This window comes from Phascolarctos cinereus, unplaced genomic scaffold, assembly GCF_003287225.1.
Source record: "Phascolarctos cinereus isolate Bilbo 61053 unplaced genomic scaffold, phaCin_HiC Scaffold_4;HRSCAF=312, whole genome shotgun sequence".
NCBI classification, from domain to species: Eukaryota; Metazoa; Chordata; class Mammalia; order Diprotodontia; family Phascolarctidae; genus Phascolarctos; species Phascolarctos cinereus.
The window spans coordinates 693,955,116-693,977,081 of record NW_027555847.1 but is presented as its reverse complement, the minus strand read 5'-3'; the positions used below and the strand labels follow the sequence as shown (position 1 = coordinate 693,977,081).

Sequence of the window (21,966 nt, the reverse complement as noted above, 5' to 3'; positions counted from 1 at the left end):
AGGTGCCTAAAACTGATGTAGATAATCTAATTCAGTCCCCTCTGCAGAGAGTCAGGTGTTTGAAAACAGCCGAATGACAATTCTGCTAGCAGCTCTCACCCAGAATAACTCCACCCTTTCAAGTGACTGGTGTCTCTTGTTACAGGGAAGTCCATTGTCTCATGTTTTTTCTAACCTCTGGAATTGGAGAATATCATCACCTCCTCCTCTTCCCTTGTCCTTCAGAGATTTAAAGCAGGCTGTAAGCAAGTAGAAAAGAACAAAAGGAAATTTTGGAAGAGGTCATAGAAAGGGTTCAAGTCAAGAACTGCCTTTAGGTCAAGCTTTAGAATTCCAGAGGACCAAGTGGGGGGGGGGATGGAGGAGAAAGGGAGATGAACAAGGATAGTGAGATGCCAGAAAAAATTTTGTTCAGTCTTGTCCGACTCTTCATGACTCTATTTGCGGTTTTCTTGGCAAAGATACTGGAATGGTTTGCCATTTATTTCTCCAACTCGTTTTACAGATGAGGAACCGGAGGCAAACTGGGTGAAGTGACTTGCCCAGGGTCACATAGCTAGTACATGTCTGAGGACAGATTTGAACTCTAGGCACCTTACCACCTAGCTGCCCCACCCGAAAAACAGCAGTGTTCAAGTATTAAAGGTCCATCATATAGTAGACAGATTAGACTTGTTCTGATGGCAGGAAGTGAGAGATATTAGATAGGCTTGGATATTAGAAGAAACATGTTAATAAGTAGAGCTATTCCAAGGTGAAATGGTCAACTTTGGGAGATCATGGGTTCCCCCCTCTGGGAGGCTTTAAGCAACGGTTGGATGACAGCTTGTCCAGTGTAAGCAAGACTTTTTAGGTATAGATTGCACTAGGAAACTCTTAAAAGTTCCTTCCCACTCTAAAGTTCTGAGGTTCTGTGAACTTCTAGAAAAAAACCCCTGCTGAGGCTATATCTCAAGGAGATTACTGATAGCAAGAAGAGACATGTACAAAAATGTTCATTCATTGAGCATTGTTGGTGATAACCAAAAGCTGTAAATAAAATGTGCCCAGTAATTAAAAACTGGCTGGGCCGATGAGAGGATGGAATGGAATCTTACTGCACTAGCAGAATGAGAAAGAGGGAGAATTCACAGGAGCGCGGGAAGCCTTGGGATGCGATGCCCAAAGACCTTGGTACAAAATGGCAGCAGCAGTGATACAGAGCGCAAACACCACTCTGGCCAAATCCTTAACAATCCATTTACTACCGAACTGCCAAAATCGAGAGACACTGTCACCTTCATGTTAATAATAACTGTTTTCTCAGGGAATGAACTTTGTAAAGAGATTTGTTTGGGAAGTATGTTGTTTTATCAAGTGCCAATATTTAAACAATAGTTTTTCAACTAAAAAACTTTGCTATGAATAATGCTTTATTCCTTTAATTAAAAAAATAGCCTTAGTGAGAGTCCAGAGGAAAAAGCTGTAAAGAAGTTGACCTCAAGAGCTGGCCTTTGATCTAATACAAGACAGGCCAGGAAGCCCAAGAGCAGATGATAAGGGTGGGGCTGGGGGGCAGGAAAGGAGGGAAGCCTGACCAAAGAAATAAGAACAAGAAAAGTAGGGCCCCTGGGAGAGTTTATCAGCAAGATTTCCAGGCTGCACTCTTTGTTAGCCTAGAGGCAGCCTGGGTACAGTGAAAAGAGGGCTCATTCTGAAGTTGGAGAACTTAGGTTCGAATCCTTTTACCCCCTAAATTCACCTACTATCTATGCGACCTCAGACAAGTTCACCTCCTGTATTTCCTCATCAGCAAAGTGAAGGGGTCGAGACCAGGTGGTTTCCAAGGTCTCTTCCAGCTATTGATCTAAGACATTTAATTAATAATAATTTATTAAACCCCTATGGTCCAGGTACTATGCTAGGCATTGGACACATACAAAGGCACCTTCTAGGTGGATGGGATTCTCCTTTCTCAATAGACTGTGGGAAATGGAAGGACTTTATACTTTCCTCAAAGCTGTGCCCCTCTCCCTAAAACATTCCTAGTTGTATTCTCTCAGAACTGTAGCTGAAACATGACTCAGGAAAGGCCAGTGAAGGTGTCTGCCAAATGACATATATAGATACATATAAAATAAATACAAAGGTATTTGGAGATGGGGGGAAAAATCAAGAAAATCTTCATGTATAAAGTGGCGCTCGAGCTGAGCCTTGAAGGAAACTGGGGTTTTTAAGGCATGGAGATAAGGCAGAAAGAAGGGTCTGCTCATGGAAAAAGTCACCTAACTGGCACACAGATGTGGGCAATACTGGTATTGCAAAGTATCATCACTACCGACCAAGCTCCTGTGGACTTCGTTACCCTTTTCCTCCTAATCCTCATCTTGTGCTAGATGGGAAACCCTTAGAGAAAGTTATCGATGGTTTATAGCAATGGCATTAAACTCAAAAAGGAATAAAGGCTACTTAACTATACACAAGGATCCCTGCTAGGGCCACACACTGACTTAGAAAACCTCATATAAACATTATCTATTTCCTATTGTATTTTTATTTATTTTGCTAAAAAGTTTCCCAATCACATTTTAATCTGGTTCAGATAGCACTCAGTCGGAGTGGAGGGGAAGGTAGAGCTGAGACCAACTTCTAAGCATAGCCCCCACTCTGTCATGGAGTAGTTGCTATGAGTTCCCCTTGGGGCCATCTCAGGTAGTCCTGATCTATATCTGGCCAATGGACCCAGATGGCTCCAGAAGAGAAAGTGAGGCTTATGACTTTGCAAAAATCTGCTTCACTTAAATCCAATTCACTTGCAAATCATGTCATGGCATCACCTCCCTGATATTACCTTCCCTCTTTGAGAAGGAAGGGCAAACAACAGTGACAATAAGAGCTTCCAGTTACCGAAGGTGTTTCAAACAGAAGTTGATTACCCACTTGTTGCAGATTTGGGATTCCTTGTCTGGTATGGGTTTGGTTATGTCTAAGTTCCTGTAAGCTTGGGTAAGTCCCTTCCTCAATCTCAACCCCCTCCCCTCCACCCTCTTTTCTCCTCACTAAATGAAGGTGTTGGATACGGCAGGTTCCAAGGTCCTTTCTAGCTCTGAAGTCCTGTGATGCTTCCGCTTTTTGGGGGAATCTGCACTTTCTTAGACCTGAATGACAAGTCCACAGAGCTGTTTCTGAACAAGCTGTTTCCCTGCAAGGGAAGTACTTCATATTTTCATATTTACTGTTGAACTCAGCCAACTTAGGAGGAATTTATGAGGCAAAGGTTTACACAATGAATCATTCAGAAAACTCCCCCTCTTTCCCTGCCCCCAAAAGACTGTGGAATGCCAAAGCTGCCAACTTTGGTGAATGGGTAGCCTCTCTCCCAAGAAAAGCCTCAAAGACTGCTGCAGTCAGATTCTTACAACAACTGGAAAACAAGTGAATCAAACCCTTCTGCCTTCACTCCATGAGTACTGTTACTCACTACAACTTCTGCTCTGGATGGGAAGAGGAGAGCTAAACATAATCCTATAATATCATCAGGAACTTCTACTTCATTGTATTGTAGACTCCCGCTTTGTATATTATGCCTTCAATATGTCTTCTAGGTCAATTGTTTTTCCATTGAGATATTTCATGTTCTCTACTTTTCATTCTTTTGATTTGGTTTTATTATTTCTTGATGTCTTGTGAAGTCATTAGCTTCCCCTTGCCCAATCCTAATTTTTAAGTTTTTTTCCCCCTTCAGTAAGTTTTTGGATCTTTTTTTCCAATTGGCTTTCTTTTCATAATTTTCTTGATTTTCTTGCATTAGTCTAATTTCTTTTCCTAATTTTCCCTCTACCTCTCTTATTTGATTTTTAAAGATCTTTTTAAAGCTTTTCTAAGAACTCTTTTTAGGCTTGTGACCATTTTACATTTTTCTTTAAAGTTTTACAAGTAGCAGTTTTATTTCATTATCTTCTGAGTTTGAACCCTGAGTTTCCCTATCATTATTGTAACTATCTCTGGTCAGGTTCTTTTTCTGTTGTTTACTCTTTTTAACAGCCTATTTCTTGGCTTTTCACTTTATGTTAGGGTCAGGCTCTGCTCCCAGGGTGTGGGGGATAATGTCTCAGGCTTCAGGCTTTTCATGTTGTTTTCAAAATTCTGTCTGTAGGTCTTTGACTTCTCAGTTCTTCTCATGTGCTATGATCCAAGGCCAGGTGTGGTCCCTGCTCCTCCAGCTTAAACTTTGGATTAACATCATCCTCAAGTACTTCTCTCCACCCCCGGGGGGTGGGGGGGAACCCAACCAACCTCTGTTCTCCTGTGAACACAAGCATCAATTCACCCCCTCTGTCCTGGAACTGAAACCAGAGACTCAAGTCTCCTTTGAGTGACCACAACCAGTCCTCTCCAATCTGGAACAGCGAACGGGGCCCTGCCCTTCTGCAACCACATCCACATGCATGTGCTTGATCCTCCTCCCTCACAGACCCAGCCCTGGACCACCTGGGCCCTGCATCCAGTGCCAAAAGTCTTCCCCTGATCAAATGCCAACCCCCCCCTCCCTTACTGGCTTGCAAAGCCTCAACTGCCAAGCCACAGCTGCCCCCAAGGCTTACTGTCTGTTGACCCAACACTATCTGCACTTTGCTCTGGCCAGACCACCACTCAGGTAGGTCAGATCTTTCCTAATGTCCTGCCAAGTTGTCCGAGGCTGGACAACTATGTTACCCTGACAATTTGAGGCATTATTTTAAGGTTTTTGGAGGGATATTTGAGAGAGCCAGGTTATTTCCTACCTTATTCTACCATCTTCCCACAATCCTGTAAATCAAGGATTCTTAACCTGGGATCTACAGACCCCCTGAAATATTTCAGGGGGTCCATAAACCTTTATGAGAAAAAAAACTATTTTCACTAACCTCTAACTAGAATTTAATATTTCCTACAATTGTTTAAAAACATGATTCTGAGAAGGGATCTATGACACACAAAAAGGTTAAGAACCCTTGGACTAGGTTATTTCTAAAGTGTCTTCTTGGGGCAGCTAGGCGGTGCAGCGGATAAAGCATCAGCCCTGGAGTCAGGAGGACCCCAATTCAAATCCAGTCTCAGACCAGACACTTGACACTTACTAGCTGTGTGACCCTGGGCAAGTCACTTAATCCCAATTGCCTCGCAAAATAAATAAAATGTCTCCTGCTTCTAAATCTATGATCTGTTCTTGCAGGGGATCTATAGTCATAATCTAGAGACAGCAGAGGACTTCCTTCTAGAGTCATGGGACTTGATTTCAAATACTAGCATGTCACTAGGCAAGTCGCATCAATTCTAGGTCTCAAAGATTTTGTAAACCTTAAAATGGAGAGGAGGGTTGGACAAGATGTCCTCTAAGCTCCTTTCCATCTCTAACTCATCTAAATCTAGGTATGATCAATGCCAATTCCTCAGCAAAGCAGAGTGACAATCACTTCACAACTTAATGGCCTTTAGCCTAGATCAATTTAGTAAATATGCCACCTGCCTCCTGGATATTTGGGGGTTTTTTTGTTGTTGTTGGCTTGTTTTTTGTTTGCGTAGGAATTTGTTGGAGCCAGGATAGAAAACAGCTAAATCCTCATTTTGGCAATGAAGGCAAGATCCAGGCACTATCAGATATCAATCAGTATGACGAGCCTACTGTGTGGCTGGGCGCATTGCTTGGTACTGTTGGGCTTGATGGTGCCAGAGTCATAAGAGCACTCTTTCCTTTACTGATCCAAGCCCCTTTCTCCTTTAAACTCTCACTTTGCAGAGGAGTCCCCAAAGTCCTCAACTGATAATATCGAAATACAGCCTGCTCAAAAGTTGTATGTTCCTTCCAGGGAAATGGTTGAATAAGGGGAAAGAAGTTTTTCCAGCCAAATTTCTCTTATAAAGATTCAATATCCAAAGATATTTAGGGAACTGATTTCAATATAGAAAAACAAGATGCCAATAGATAAATGATCAAATATGACGAACAGGCAGTTCTCAAAGGAAGAAATTCAAATTATTGATAGCCACATGGAAAAAAATTTCCAAATCACTAATAATAAGAGAAATGCAAATTAAAGCAATTCTGAGGCTCTACCTTCCATCTACCAGATTGGCAAAGATGACAAAGAAGGAAAATTACAGTTGTTGAAGGGGCTGTGGGAGGACAGACACACTGATGCATTCTAGTTCCTGTCCTATGCAGAGACTGCAAGCCATTGATAAAAGCTATGAATTGGTTCAGCCATTCCGGAAAGCAATTTGGAACTACACTCCCAAAGTCATTAAACCATGCATTCTCTTTAACCCAATTTATATTATATAACCCATTATATTTAACCTAATTTATACCTCCAAAGACATAAAAAGATAAAGAATCCACATGTTCACAAAAAATTAATAGTAGCAATTTTGTTATACCAAAGAAATGGAAACTAAGAACATACCCATTAAACCGGGGCAATGGCTAAATAAATTATGGCATATGAATGTAATACATTGTTATGCCAAGAAATAATGGGTGCAACGGGTCAGAGAAACCTGGGAGCACTCTGAATATACTAATACAAAGTATATAGAACCATAACATACACAACTACAGTAACATAAATGAAAACATGAAAAGGCTGCCAAACTCAGTATTTATCCCAAAGATACACACTTTCCTCTTTTCAATAAATTGCAAATGCTATCATTTAAAGGAATTTTGTTACTTTTCTGGATTTTTTTTGTTGTTATTAGGAGATAGCAGTAGTATTTTAGGAAATAACTAGTTCAAAAATAATAATGTGTTACTTTCCTTGAGGAGCAGTGTGGTCACTATCAAGAACTATTATTATACTATTATAATTGTCATATCCTCAAGACCTGTTGAAGAGGGCAATTTTTCCCTAAACAAAATAATCCCAAGAGATGTACTTATGGGTTCTTGACTCTTGTGTTTCCCATTTTTGTCTAGCCTCCTTACCAAGCTGGCATCTATCACTTCTGGACACTATCAGTTTGTCCATCTCCACCAGCCCTTCTCCTCCTTTCTAATATTCTTCTCTACGGTGGAAAACCAGACTGCCAAGATTGGCCCTGGAGAAGAGATAAGAAAATGCATCTCCCTCCATTCACTGCTGACATTTAATTATGGGTGTGGAATACTGCATATAAGCTGAAAGAGGTCAACGCCTTGGGTTGGTTTTGCTAAGCTTTTTTTTTTACCTGCTGTTACAGAGCTAGATAAGGGGGAAATGGAAGAACGTGTACAGGCAGAGATGTGATATAAATATGAAAAGACATCAACTAAATTACTTGTAAATAAAAAAAACCCTACAAAGTTCAAATAGGTTCCAAGAGAAGACCTGAAAGTGCACAAGCCTTCACGCGTGGACTTTGTGAATTTTGTCTATTCAAAGGCCTTTTTGGCCTTCTTTCCAGTTTTCAATTTCGATAAGTGAGTTTGAAGATTGCAAATCCATATAATACTGTACACAAAAGGACTGTACATCCTTGCGCCCTTCCCATTATAGATAGCCTAGATATCCTATTTCTCAATTTTAATGTTTCAAAAAAAATAGAATCTACATTTTCTATCAAGAATTTGGAAAAGAACTTCAGGAATAAACAAAAATCCATGTCAACTCAAAAGTGTCATTTAGTCTATGAATTTAACTAATTTTTAAAGTTTTCCAAAATAGTAATTTTTTAAAATACAGATTCAAAATTTGCATTATAAACAGCTAGCTCTTTAGGACAGGAAAAAAAAATCTGTGTCAGCTGATGATGACACTGCTCTCTCCTGGCTCCCCTCAACGGTTCTCCTTAGCAAGTTTGTCATCCATCTCCTGTAACCAAAGCAGGGATGTCCCTCCTTCCCTTCTAAACTCTCCTCTGAGCCCCAATTTCTGTATGAACCATGAGTTAAATCCCTATGCAGATTCTCAATATATATGACTAGCCCTAACTGCCTGTTGAATTTTTTAATATCATATCAAACTTAACACAATCAAAACTAAACTCATCATCTTTCCCCTCCCCAAACCTGGCCTCTTCCAATGTCCCTAATTTATTGAGAGTATCTCCATCTGGCCCAGTCACCCAAGTATGCCACACTGCTACCACCCCTATTCTTCCCTCTCCATTATCTAACACAACCAAGCAATGATCTAGTCACGTCAATCCTATTTCTACATCTCTGAAACTTGACTGCCTGTCTCTAACATAGGTGGTCACGTTCAGGCCTTTCACCAGCCCTCACTTGAAATAAAACTGTTCACTTTTCCTTGAGTTTTTTTTCCTCTACAATCCATCCTCCACAGAAATGCCAAAATAATCTTAACCAGGTGTGATCATATTATTTCATACTACTCCACTCTTCACCTAATTCTACATTTCTGCCAGAATGTACAACCTAGTTAGCTTCAAACCCTGGTTCTGCCACTACCTCTTAACTGTGAGATCTTGGGAAAGTCACTTCTCTTGGCCTCAGTTTCCTCTAATGAGGTGATTCAACTCATTTATCTCAAAGGTACAGACCAAGTCTAAAAGCCAATGGTTTTAGGAAGCCAAAATTAAAAGAAGAAAAACTTAAGGCAAAAAATTAGCTTCCTTCTTCTGTATTTCAAACCTTGTTTACTAATCAAAGGTTACCTTTTTCTATCTCTTCATACTTTTTAAATCACTAGTAGATAGAGCACTGTACCTAGAGACAACGACTGGAGCTCAGATCCAACCTGAACACTTACTAGCCATGACTTTAGGCAAGTCACTTAACTGCTGTCTGCCACAGTTTCCTTATCTGTAAAATGAAGATAACAATAGCATCTACCTCCCAAGGGTTGTGAGGATCAAATGAGATAATATTTGTAAAGTGCTCAGTAGAATTTCTGGAACAGAATGCTTAAAAAAATGCTTGGTTTCTTTCTTCTTTGCCTAATGTGCCCAACTGAAGGGAACCCCATAGTCCTGTGTCTATGGCTCTCCTTGTTCAAAGCCTGACACTTCTCATTAAATAGCTCAGAAAGCACCAAGATCATTTTATTCCAGAGGTTTTTCATTCAGGGACAAACTAAAAAAAAAAAATTAAAAAAAAAAAGACAAAAGCCTGCCCTGTTCTTCTTCACATACAAAGATAATCCAGTGACTTACATCACCAATACTTTTGTGTTGTACCGTCGACATGCTCCCCCTAGTGAAACATGACATTCATTTTAGAGTGTTAGCCAGGGGAAAAGGACACAGTCCATGTTCAAAGAGTTCATCATAAGATCATATATCAGAGTTGTAAGGGATCTTATGAGATGATTTAGTCCAATTCTCTGATTTTACATGAGGAAACTGAGACCTGTTGAGGTGAAATGAATTGTTTAAGGCAACAGCAAGCTACATAGCAGCCAGTAGGGTCCAAATCAGACACCCTAGCGTCTCCTCAACTGATGTTAAAACCTGCCTTGCCAGAGCACAGAGCTTTCAGTTAAAGAATAGGCAATTCATGAAATGAGGCACCATAAACCATTTGTCCCTTAATCTTTAAGGACTGCATAGAATTTAACCAACAGCTGTATGTTCAGACAATAAACCACTTATAAAAATGCCAAGCAAATTACCCAAATTATACAGTATCATTGGAGACAAGAAGAAGTCACCCTTAAGGTTTATCAGAGTACTTCAGGACCAACTTTACCTTTCACTCTTTAGCCACAGTAGCTAATTATTAGCAATAACAACACAATACCAATTATAGGTGAAGCAATCAAACACAAACATTAGATTCCCTCTAGGAGGGCAAAGTACCACAAACTGAGGGGAAAAAAGTCCAATTTTCCTCCCCTTCGGAATGTGATATAGAACCTTCCCTGGGGTTGAATATAAGTTTAAAGGAGATTTTAAAATTGCTTTCAATCCAGTGAGGAAAAATTATTATTATTATTATTAGTCTTGAATGTAGAATTTATTTTGCCTCCTTCCAAAGTATTTTTTTAAATCTTAGATTACCATTTTCTCCTTCTTTGTAAAAGAAACATGAAGAAAGAGAGATGAAATATTATTTGGATTCTTTCTGTAACAATTGCCCCTGACTAGGAGGCAATCTAGACAATCTCTTATAAGGTCACCTGACCTAAAAAAAGTATTTTGCTTCCAAAAACTCCACCTCCTAAATTCCCTGGAAAACAGAGCAACAGCAAATGACCCACGTCAAGAGTGATGAAGAACCTACAAAGAGAAGGGGGTTGTTCTTTCAAATCGAAGTCCAAACTCTGAGTCACCTGAACTCTTTAACACTACTAGACATTGGGCAGCAGCCCTTCCATCTATGGGAGTGTCAGTTTCTGAATAATCAAGACTTGCTTGCCAATCAGGCACATAAAACATAAACAAAGAATCCTTGGATTCTCAGAAAAGCAACCAGGGTCACAGATTTAGGGCTGACAGGTACTTTTGCAGCCATGGAGGACAACCTCCTCATTCTACAGATAAGGAAACTGAGGCCCAAAGAGATTGATGTGCCCGCAATCCCCCAGGTAATAATGGAGTGCCATTCCTGAGTTCATATTTGACCTCAGACATTACTAATTGTATGACTCCAAGCAAATCACTTAACCTATTTGCCTCAGTCGCCTCATCTGTAAAATATGGATGCCAACTGCCCTTACCTCCCAGGGTTATTGTGAAGAGCAAGTGAGATAACCGTACAGCAATCAGCACAATACCTGGCACATAGTAAGCACTTTATAAATGTTAGCCATCATTATTATTATACGACAGAGGCAGAATTGAACCTAGGTGACTTTTCACGTGCAATGTCTTCCAAGACAAGATTGATTCATCTAACCATACACAGATAACTGACAAGTAGTAGCATTTCACCTTTGAAACACTGATAATTCAAATAGCAAGCAAAACTCCTCCTAGATAAGATTAATACCTTCCCTGTCTTCAATGCAAAGATCTAAACTTCAAAGCACATTAATGCATGACTGGGCAGTGTCTGAAGAGCTAACATTTACATAGTACCTGCTTTTAGCTTTACAGTCTTACATTTATTACCTAGCTGGGGCCTCACCACAACCCTGGGAAGTATTCCATTTTACAAATTAATAAACTGAGGCTACAAGAGGTTAAGCTCTTGGTCACACAACACAGTGTCAAAAGGCCAGACTCTAAGCCAAGTTTTCTTGACACACAAACTATCTACTGTGCCAAATTATTCTCCCCTAAAAGCCGACTCTGAAAGACAATGCAAAGCCTGCCTCCAATATGCAGTATTGTGAGCTCTTAAACTTTCTGTGACACACATATTCGTGATCATATATGCTGAAAAGGTTCCATGCACAAATGGAGTTGTGGTTTGTTTTTAGCAAGATTTTAATAAGACAGCACATTAAAAAACAGACCTCTCATTTACCAGAGGTCATTTGCTTTTGGGAGCTAGCTAGACACCCAAAATATAAAACTTAAACTTGACAAAATTTACTACTCAGTAGGGAAATAAATGATGAAATTACTTAGGACAAGCTATGCAGATGATAGACGCTCAGCAAGTCTCTACTGAAGGAATGACTACATTGTGATACAGTGAAGAAAGCACCTGAGGTGCAGCTGCAGCAGTAACCATGTGAATCTGTAAGTCATTTTCATCTAAGCCTTTTTCCTCAACTGCAAATTGTGAATATTTTTTGCCCCTCTCCCTCTCAAGGGGGTGTTATGAGAATGAGATAATACATGTGTGCTCTAAGGCAAACAAGAAAGCTAAGTAAAATGATTTACTGCAAATGAAATCTCAAAAACTTGTTCGTGATCAAGTTGATTTTTTTTTAAATTGTTTTTCTTTCCCTCAGTATCCTTCTTCAGGTGTGATTCAAGTACAAATTTTTTTTTACCTACTCTTATGGCAAATCTGATTTAAGTCACTGCAGCTCCAATTTCTGGGGATTTACCTTCTTTATCTATTAAGATGTCAAGATTAAGATTTTTCTAAGGTATTACATACTTTAACATAGTAGGGAGAAAAAACCTATTCAGAATATACCAGTCACAACATGCCAATTGATTGATAAATGACTGCTTTACTGCCCACAACTGTGTCAGGTAACCATATTTTTCAACTTACGCATATAAGAAATCCTGCCAACCTAGATGTACCCTTGGGAATAGGTAAAAATAAAAAATATATCATGACTAAAAAATACCAAATGATCTTTTCTGATAACTCAGATAAACTGCTCTAATGGTCTGCAAATTGGTGAGCTGTGAATTGGTCCAATTGTGAAAAACAATATAGAATTTTGCAAAAACAAGTAATTGTTCATACCCTTTGACCTACAGTTTCTACTACTGGACATAAATGGGAGGGGACGATGTCAAAACAAGGCCCATACTCAACAGAACTATTCAGAGCAACCTTTTCTTATGGCAGCAAAGAAATAGAAACAGAGTAGGAAGGCTGAAAAGCTGCGGTTTGTGAATGTTAATATTATGGTTTTTTAGGACTAAAATGAGTAATTCAGAGAAACATGGGAAAAATTAGCACGATGCATGAAATAAGCAGAACCTAAACATACACAAGTAAAAAAAAAAAACCTCAAAAAACACTAGGAGAGGCCAAACTTGTGCAACTGCAACAATTAGTCCTGGCGAACTAATATTTGGAAGGGAAAGGAGGGACTGGTGGGGCAGAATGTTACATCCATTTATCAAAATTAATCACTGTCTTTAACTATTTTTCTTTAACTTTTTGTTAGTAAAAATTTTATGAAGACCAACACAAAAAAACTTGTTGATTATATAAAAATCAGACTAAAAGCATCTAAGAAATCAACTGTTAACTCCAATGTAGCCATCTAATGCCCCCCCTTTAATTCTCTGAATTGAAAATATTGTCAAACAACAAATATTTGAGCACCTATTTATTATAGTGTTTCCTACTAGATTCTGAGGGTCACATATAAATAACATTAAGGCCTGATCACTAGTTTAGTTAAGCAGGTTGAACAAAATAACAGGAGGCAAAACAACCTGAATCCTTCTTGCTCATTAAAGCCTAATTCAAATGCAACCTTTTCCATGAAGGGTTCCTTATTAACCCCAGTCCTTTAATAACTTCCTAATCAGGACTCACAGAGAACCGGTTTTCAATTCACCTACCTTTATTATGTATAATGCAAGTAACTTCAGTTACTCTGGTCTTATTTGCCCAATAGCATGAGCACAATGCATACAGGTAAGGACTCTAATCTAAATGTTGTATTGTCTTGGAACACTAACACAAAGACCTACTGTTTAGAAAGCAGTATATTTGAATGGTGATCTTTCATGAGCCTTATAAATATAGGCTTTTTGAGTATAAAATCGAACTTTAAAGAGGCCTAGAAATAAGAAAGTGTAAGATGTCTTCCAAGGGGCAGTTATCCCTATAGAGGTATAACCAGCATTTCATATTTGAAAGAAAAATTGCAGCGGTCACAAATGAGATTTCCCTATCAATATAGTTGGTGTGGCAAAGGCTGCATTCAACGGCCTTTCCTAATAAAAAGCTTTATGCCATAGGTTAAGTGTGGGAAAGAATTTAGTTGGCCTAAAGGGTTGCTTTTGTAAACCATAAAATCAACTAGTTCTCAGTCAAGAAACCAGAGGAAACCTAACAAATGCCACCACCTGTAAGACCAAAGCTCCCTCTCCTGGCAGACTTTGTGCTAGGCCTGTGTACAATTCTTGTTCAATCTGAGAATCGCCTGGAGATACATCACTTAATTCCTAAATACATTTATGTGAAACTGCTGATCCTAAGTTTAACGGACACCAGAAAATAGGGCTGCTGATTTAAGTATGACAAGCCACACATTCCTCCATTTCACTGAATACTTTGGAACCTAAAACAAAAAACTTTGTCTACGTAATCCAACCATAGCAATAATGAAATCCCTTGCAGGAACAGGTCTTGCACTTCCCTTGCATAGTCAGAGGTCAGACTGGTGTCCAGAAGACTGAGCTCAGACACTTACTAAACTTATCTAAGATTGGAGTACCTCTTCTAAACGTGTTTCTTAACCTGTAACACAGAGGTCAATAGCTTCTATGTCCCAGTTAAGAGCTCATGTAAAGCTTATTAAGTGCTTATACAATGAGCTACGATTCACTTCATAACATGTACTATATATAGTAAAGTGACTGCAAATGACTGCATTCCTCAATCTTTTTCCATGTCATACAATGCTATTCAATGTTAAGTGCAAACTAATAAAACTTTGGTAATCAACCTAAATCTTTTAGTATTTGCATTCCTTGGATAATTTTAATAAAATTTTAAATGTGTGTTAATGACACTAAAAGCAAACCAGGAAGCTGATGCCACTTAGGTTAGGCTCAGGTGAGGGGCTGTTGCCTAGATTTCAGATACACCTGCTCTGAGTAGGCTGACCTAGAAGGGACCTTTAAAATACAGCACTCTTAACTCAACCCCTCATTGTGGAGACTGTCATACATGCAGCAACCTGCTCATAGTAAGTTAAATGTGATTAGGGTAACTTTAAAACACACATACCAAATTTATATATACTAAAAAGATTCAAACCTCTTGTCACTCAAAGGCATTGCTGTGTCTGCTTACACTCATTTTTAATACACCTTACATAATTCTTTTCAATTTGAATCTGACCTCCTACACTCTTGGGAATTCCAACTTTATCCAATTTTAAGTTCATTTCTATGAGTTAAACCAAAGCAGCTGTTTAAATGAACTCCAATGATTTATCATTTTGCCATTACTTTACCAGTTTTTCCACTGCCTCCAATTTGCCAAGCAATACAGCACAAAACTAAACTTGTCTCACCTTTACGTTAAACATTGTATGTAGAACAGTATGCTATGCAACTAAAAAGTGGAGTTTATTTATATATGAACCAGGTGAACTCTAAATGGCTACTGGTCATTATGCAGTTTTCCAAACCCCTATCATACTACAAAAAACTAGGGTTGTCTGTTCCCCCTGCTTTTAGAATTCTGCCCCCCCCACGAGCTTACACATCAAGAAAATGCCCACTTTTCCCTTTAGCTTACCTGTAATGGAAATGAGAATGTATAGCATTTTAGCACCAACCTTAGAGTTAAATAAACCATTTCAACCACTTAAAGAGATTCACTTACTTTGAAGCATGCTAGTACTAGTACTTCTCTTGCTTTAATCTGAAGCAATTAATCTTTATTACCTCATTTTTGCATTCTTTGGAGTTGAAGGATGCTTTCATCAGATGTACCTAACCAAAGCCTCTTACCATCTTTCCAATGCTTCCCCCTCATACTGTCTTCATACTTCTCATTTGTATGCTGCTAACCCATATTTCACCATACCTTTTCTAAAAGGTTATTTGTATGCAAGTGACCCCTTAAAATCTATTAGCTTTAGTAAAGCAAAAACAAGTCAGTTTAAACTATTAGTAATCCCTATGGCAAATCTGCTTATTTCTGTGCTTAAGTGCTTGCTTTAGATTTACTCCCAACTCTAATGGCTGAAACTAAACTTCAGACTAATCCATTTTACATCCTGAAATACATGGCTCCAAAATTCAACTGTCATCAATAAACACTGGAGTCTCCACAACCTGAAAATATCCCACTACTTGAGATCTTATTTTAAACAAACCAAAAAAACACCCCGAGCATTTTGGGAATGCAACAACTTTATTGAAAGAAAAGTGCAGTGAAATTACTCAAAAGCTTGAAAGAAACTTGAGGGAATTTAGACACCTCCCCTCAAGCGCAGGACCAAGTGCAGAGTGGATTCTTTCTGGATGTTGTAGTCAGACAGGGTGCGACCATCTTCCAGCTGCTTCCCGGCAAAGATCAACCTCTGCTGGTCGGGGGGGATGCCTTCTTTGTCTTGGATCTTTTGACATTCTCAATGGTGTCACTGGGCTCCACTTCCAGGGTGATGGTCTTGCCAGTCAAGGTCTTCACGAAGATCTGCATCCCACCTCTGAGACGAAGGACCAAGTGCAGGGTGGACTCTTTCTGGATGTTGTAGTCAGACAGGGTGCGACCATCTTCCAGCTGCTTCCCGGCAAAGATCAACCTCTGCTGGTCTGGAGGGATGCCTTCTTTGTCTTGGATCTTTGCCTTGACATTCTCAATGGTGTCACTGGGCTCCACTTCCAGGGTGATGGTCTTGCCAGTCAAGGTCTTCACGAAGATCTGCATCCCACCTCTGAGACGAAGGACCAAGTGCAGGGTGGACTCTTTCTGGATGTTGTAGTCAGACAGGGTGCGACCATCTTCCAGCTGCTTCCCGGCAAAGATCAACCTCTGCTGGTCGGGGGGGATGCCTTCTTTGTCTTGGATCTTTGCCTTGACATTCTCAATGGTGTCACTGGGCTCCACTTCCAGGTGATGGTCTTGCCAGTCAAGGTCTTCACAAAGATCTGCATCCCACCTCTGAGACGAAGGACCAAATGCAGGGTGGACTCTTTCTGGATGTTGTAGTCAGACAGGGTGCGACCATCTTCCAGCTGCTTCCCGGCAAAGATCAACCTCTGCTGGTCTGGAGGAATGCCTTCTTTGTCTTGGATCTTCGCCTTGACATTCTCAATGGTGTCACTGGGCTCTACTTCCAGGGTGATGGTCTTGCCAGTCAAGGTCTTCACGAAGATCTGCATCCCACCTCTGAGACGAAGGACCAAGTGCAGGGTGGATCTTTCTGGATGTTGTAGTCAGACAGGGTGCGACCATCTTCCAGCTGCTTCCCGGCAAAGATCAACCTCTGCTGGTCTGGAGGGATGCCTTCTTTGTCTTGGATCTTTGCCTTGACATTCTCAATGGTGTCACTGGGCTCCACTTCCAGGGTGATGGTCTTGCCAGTCAAGGTCTTCACGAAGATCTGCATCCCACCTCTGAGACGAAGGACCAAGTGCAGGGTGGACTCTTTCTGGATGTTGTAGTCAGACAGGGTGCGACCATCTTCCAGCTGCTTCCCGGCAAAGATCAACCTCTGCTGGTCTGGAGGGATGCCTTCTTTGTCTTGGATCTTTGCCTTGACATTCTCAATGGTGTCACTGGGCTCTACTTCCAGGGTGATGGTCTTGCCAGTTAAGGTCTTCACAAAGATCTGCATTGTCTGTTAAAACAGAAAGAAAATAATAATTTAAAGCACTGTCATTACTGCTTCCCTTATCCTTAAAGGCCAATTCAGTCCCTCTAGAAACATGAAAATAACTTCCTTGAAAAATAAACTATTTCCATAAATTTCTACCATTTAGCAATTAATGGTGGTACCTCAGTTGTGAAGATGAGAAAAGAAATTTAACCCAACCTTAGGGCTTCTTCACCCCTTTATACCTAAAAATTAAATGTCGAAGAAAAAAATTTAAATGCTGTAAAGTACCAAGTAGCTGATGTTTATTTAAAAATTGCTATTTTATTTTGAAATTTGAAAAGGTTCATCCTATCTATTTTCTTTGCTTATAGGCATTTAACCCAGCAAGAGTTTCTGCACCTTCATAACTAAAAACCCAATGTTAAAATAAAAATTTAAACACTAGATGGACCAAGCACCTATATAAAAACCATTTCATTTTGAAAGTTCACCTGTTTTCTTTGCTTCATGAGAAAAAACAAGCTGCACTGATGCTGTTTGATCCTTCTAATGTTTAGGTAAATACAAGAGAAAACACTTGAGACTTACTGCTTTTTATGCCAGGGCCCTTGTCCTTTTTCCTGACTTAAGTCCTGCGGTATCCACCCTGGCCCCCACAGCACCCCTTGACCGGCAAAAGAAAGCCCATCTCGAGCCAGGCTGCCCACCGCCCTCAATCCAGGATGAGAGGACAAACGGAAGGGCCGTATCACGTCACGTGATGAGAGGACAGACGCGCCACTCCCCTCCACGCGGCACGTACTTCCGGCCACGCCCAGCGTGCAAACGCAGACGTACGCGTCTTCCTTTACCTCCCGCCCCGCCCCCGACAGGCCCAGCTTTACTCGACCCTCCCTCCCCTGCAGGGTGCGCGCTTCGTTTCTCTCGCACAAGTCCCGGATGAAAGCACCTCCCCCCCACCCCCCCATCGGCCCTCCGGACCCCTCGCTCCCCGCTCCCCCGCGATTCCGAAACCTAATCTCCCGCCCTCGCGGGGTCTTTGTCTCGTCAAGACTCGCCACCGGCCGCCATCTTGCGGGCCTCTACCTCCCTTCCTTCTCCCCTCCCCCCAACTCCCCACGACCAGCCTATCGGTGACCTGGGGCCAGAATAAGTGCCACCTCAGGGTCGCGCCAAACCCTCCCCCAGGTCGCCTACCCCGTAACCCAGCAGCCACAAAACCCACCCCACCCACAACCCCACCCCTCCTGGGGTTCCGCGCTGCAAGGCGTCCCCTCCCCCTCTCACCAAGCGGTGGCGACGGCGACACACACACGAAAGAACAGAGTCAAGTCCTCTCCTCGGCGGATCTAACTGCGCCACACCCGGCGCGTCCTTATATAGGTACGCAGTGCGGTAGTTCTATCAGAGATCCATCCGCAGAAACGCCGAGAAGGGACTATTTCTTCCACGCTAGTTACCCAGCCCCGTCCCCGAAGCAGAAAAACGAGGCGACCGCTCTCATCGCCCCGACTGTAACCAAGTCGACAGCTTCCTCTCACGAAATTCTCTCCCGCGCTGGTTTAAGGGACTGGTGGGAGAGCAGCCCAGGGAAGGGGGAGGGGCATTGCGTGAGCGGAGGGATTCCGAACTTTGTAAAGGAGTGCTAGGACTGCGTATGACGTGTGGGGGAGGGGCGGGGGGAGTGGGCTGGCGCCAAAACCCGGCTTGGCCGGGCGGAACGGGCACCGCCGCCCCCACCTTCCGCAGAAAGAGTGGCCGACCCTTCCCCCCCCGCTCCCCGCGGGGCTCGCCCATTGGGCCCGAACGCTCAGGCCGCGGTGGGGGCGGGTCAGACAAACGAGAGATGTGGAAAGCTATCCCAAAAGGGACCACCCCTCCCCCAGCAGCCTTCCCCATAATACTGAGATTTGACCCCCCCAAAAGGACTTGGAGCTCCTCGCCAGGCTTAGCGTGCCCCATCCCCACACGGGTCCCTTCTCTGGGCCTCAGCTTCCTCATCTGTAACATAGGGCTGGGCACTGGCCCAGCTTCCCCACCTTTCCCCCACATCTTCACACATCCCCTCTCTGGGCCTCAGTTTCCTCCTCTGTCAAATGAGAGGGCCAGACTCAATGACCACCAAGGCCCCTTCCAGCTCTCGATCCTATGATTCCCATGACTGACGTCCTCGGAGGGTCCTCCCACCCCTGGGACTCTGTGGACCAGGTCAGTCAGAACCCTAATAAGAAAACCAGGGTTTTGCGCGAAGTGCTTTCCTCACCCTCCTGAAACCCCACCTTCAGTCATCTCACACGCAGGATATCTAAGTTAGGGCCGAATAGGGACCCAAAAGAAGGCTTCCCTAAGGGGCAAGGGCCCTTTCCTCACAACTAAGCTCAATGCATGCTTATTAGCTGACTATTAGTGTGTCTCTTTGTGAAATTGGGAAGTTAGGAGAGTGCTTCAGGGCTGAGTAAGCCCGTTGCTCACAGCACCGTGGCAGGAGGGTGGTCATCTGCTGCCCCAGCTTTCTTCAGGTGTGCTAAATTCCCACTTTCTATAAGACACACACACACACTCCCACACACCCCCTCTTGATCATATGTGTTGTTTGCATTTTGTCTCCCCCATTAGACTGTGGGATCCCTAAGGACTGTCTTTTGCCTCTTTTTGCATCCCCCAGGGCCTAACAGTGCCTAGTACAAAGTAGACTTAGTAAATATTGGTTGACCTGACCCAAAGACGAGTAAAGACAGTTAATAGAGATCATTATCCAACTCCAAGTTGAGCCTAACAAATGTTCACTAGGTTCTTGGGCAAGAATTGCAGTTTGATATCTTGGATGGGACAATTTGTTATCCTGTACATATCTAAATCATAAAGTGTTATATCGTTTCACTGGGCCTCAGTTTCCTCATCAGTAAAACAAAGATATTGGACTAGATGAGCCACGAGGTCCCTTCTAACTCTAGACCTACAGTCCTCTGTTCAATAAGGCCCTTTCCAGCTCCAAATTCTTGATCATTACCTCTTTTGGCAAAAATAGACAACCCTCATATCTGTGATCTCGTCAATGTGGCCATTTCCTGCACTCATAGAGATCTTTGGTGCTACTCTCATGAGTTTACTGCTGGTCATCCTCCCAATGTACTAGGGCAAGGGTGGGGAATTGTGGCCTTGAGGCTGAAGGTTCCCCAACTGAAGTCCCTAAGCTGCCAGAAGAACACACCGGATCTGTCTATTTCTCACTCTCTCCTACATGGCCAGCACACCTTTTTCAATGGCTACATTCTTTGATGTTATCCTTCCTAATTTGTAATGTGGGCCAGCCTGTTCATCTCTCCCATCAACCTGTACATTGCCCTTTGAGCAGTCCTTCAGTGCTTCAAGGAGTGTGTCAGGTATCAAAAGCTATTGGGTGTCAGAAGAATCAAATGCTGGCATTAAAACATAAGCCTTTGTTCAGGAACAAACTAGGAGTCATTAAAACAACTTTGCCCTTTTCCAAAAGGAGTCCAGTCTGCCAGCTTCCTCCTACCCAACTCTGGTCCATGATGGATGCCTTCCGTAGAGTGTCTGGCATCCTACTGCCTTTGCTAATCTGAAAAATAAACATTCAAACATTTTTATTCACTTGGTTTTCCAGGTGTGGATAGTAAAGCCTAAAGTCTTTGAATGGTATGGATATTATTTAGAAGACTGTAAGGTTTCTGGGCCTCTTTCTATTCATACACCTTCTCCACAACAGGAACATCTGGAAGTCTTCAAATGCAGAATGTCTTTTCCACATGGACTCAGACAAACCCCAAGTATAGATCTCCCTATTTTATATCCTAGTTAATGTTACTGATCAAGAGAACTGTAAAACAAGGCAGTCTCTGTTCTATTTTCCAAGGAATTCTGATATATGCATAAACTATATCAACAATACACACAGAATACAGGCCAGGAGACTCCTAATACTTTTGCTTTCGCAAACTCAGCAAAGCCAACATTATTTTCCCTCTGAACTACTCTTTACCCCTAAAAATTCTGTTAGTTTGGGGGTTTTTTTGTACCTCTTGTAATTTTCAAATTCAAAATCTCTACCTAGAGGAGATCAAAAATAAGCTTCATTGACATTTAGCTTAGCTCAGAAATTCCGAGAGGCTAGGGTGTTTTATTATGTCAGACGAGTCCTTATGTGGTCATTTGATGAAAAATCTTCCATAGAGGGAATTGTTGGCAAAACATATCAGAAGAGGGAAATGATTTCCACAGGGGTAGGGGGGTTCCACTTGAGAAAAAGGAAAATAGAGCTATAAATAAATGGCTACAAGTTAGAGTTGATTGAATTGACCATTATAATCACCATAAATCCCATTCCTAACAACCTACACTGCTTTATCTGTCAGCTCCCCAGTGGAGTTTAAGGTGTCAGCTATTCAGAAGGCTTTTCAACTATAGATAGGAATTTAAATTGGAAGTTCTTTACGTCATCAAGTCCAAAGCCCTTATCTTACAGCTCAAGTAACAAGTCCAATGACTGGCTCAGCATCAAAACAACAGAAACAGAACAAGATAGAAAAAAAAATTCATTTAGATATATTTGTACATTATATTGTTGACTGCTGTTTGTCCTTCTAGAAGAGGACCAGGACATCAGGAAGGTGAAGCCATGACTTGCAAATGAATCGGATTTAAAACTGGCCGATTTCCAGTTGGGCCACACAGCCCCTCCCTCCCCTTTCCCTTCCCCCTTCTTTGCCTTTCCTTTCTCCCCCACACAGGGTAGCACACCTTTATCTTTGGGTGCCCTGCCCAAAGGAACATAAATTTTGATGCTGAAACGTCACAAGCTATCTCAAGGTTTACCGGTTAGATTTCTTTCTTAAGGACAAAGCCTTAAACCCAATTCACATTGGCTTTCATTGATTGACCAACACTAGGTCCC

General features: G+C 41.8%; 1 protein-coding gene across 1 annotated transcript; it reads right to left on the bottom strand.

Annotated features, from left to right (window-relative positions):
- Positions 1-16,073: 16,073 nt before the first annotated feature.
- On the bottom strand, positions 16,074-18,446 carry LOC110220335 (polyubiquitin-B). The gene is given in 3 exon segments (XM_021004342.2): positions 16,074-16,652; positions 16,655-17,072; positions 18,339-18,446. Coding segments are annotated over 2 exon segments (810 nt in total). The 5' UTR covers positions 17,070-17,072; positions 18,339-18,446; the 3' UTR covers positions 16,074-16,257.
- Positions 18,447-21,966: the final 3,520 nt, after the last annotated feature.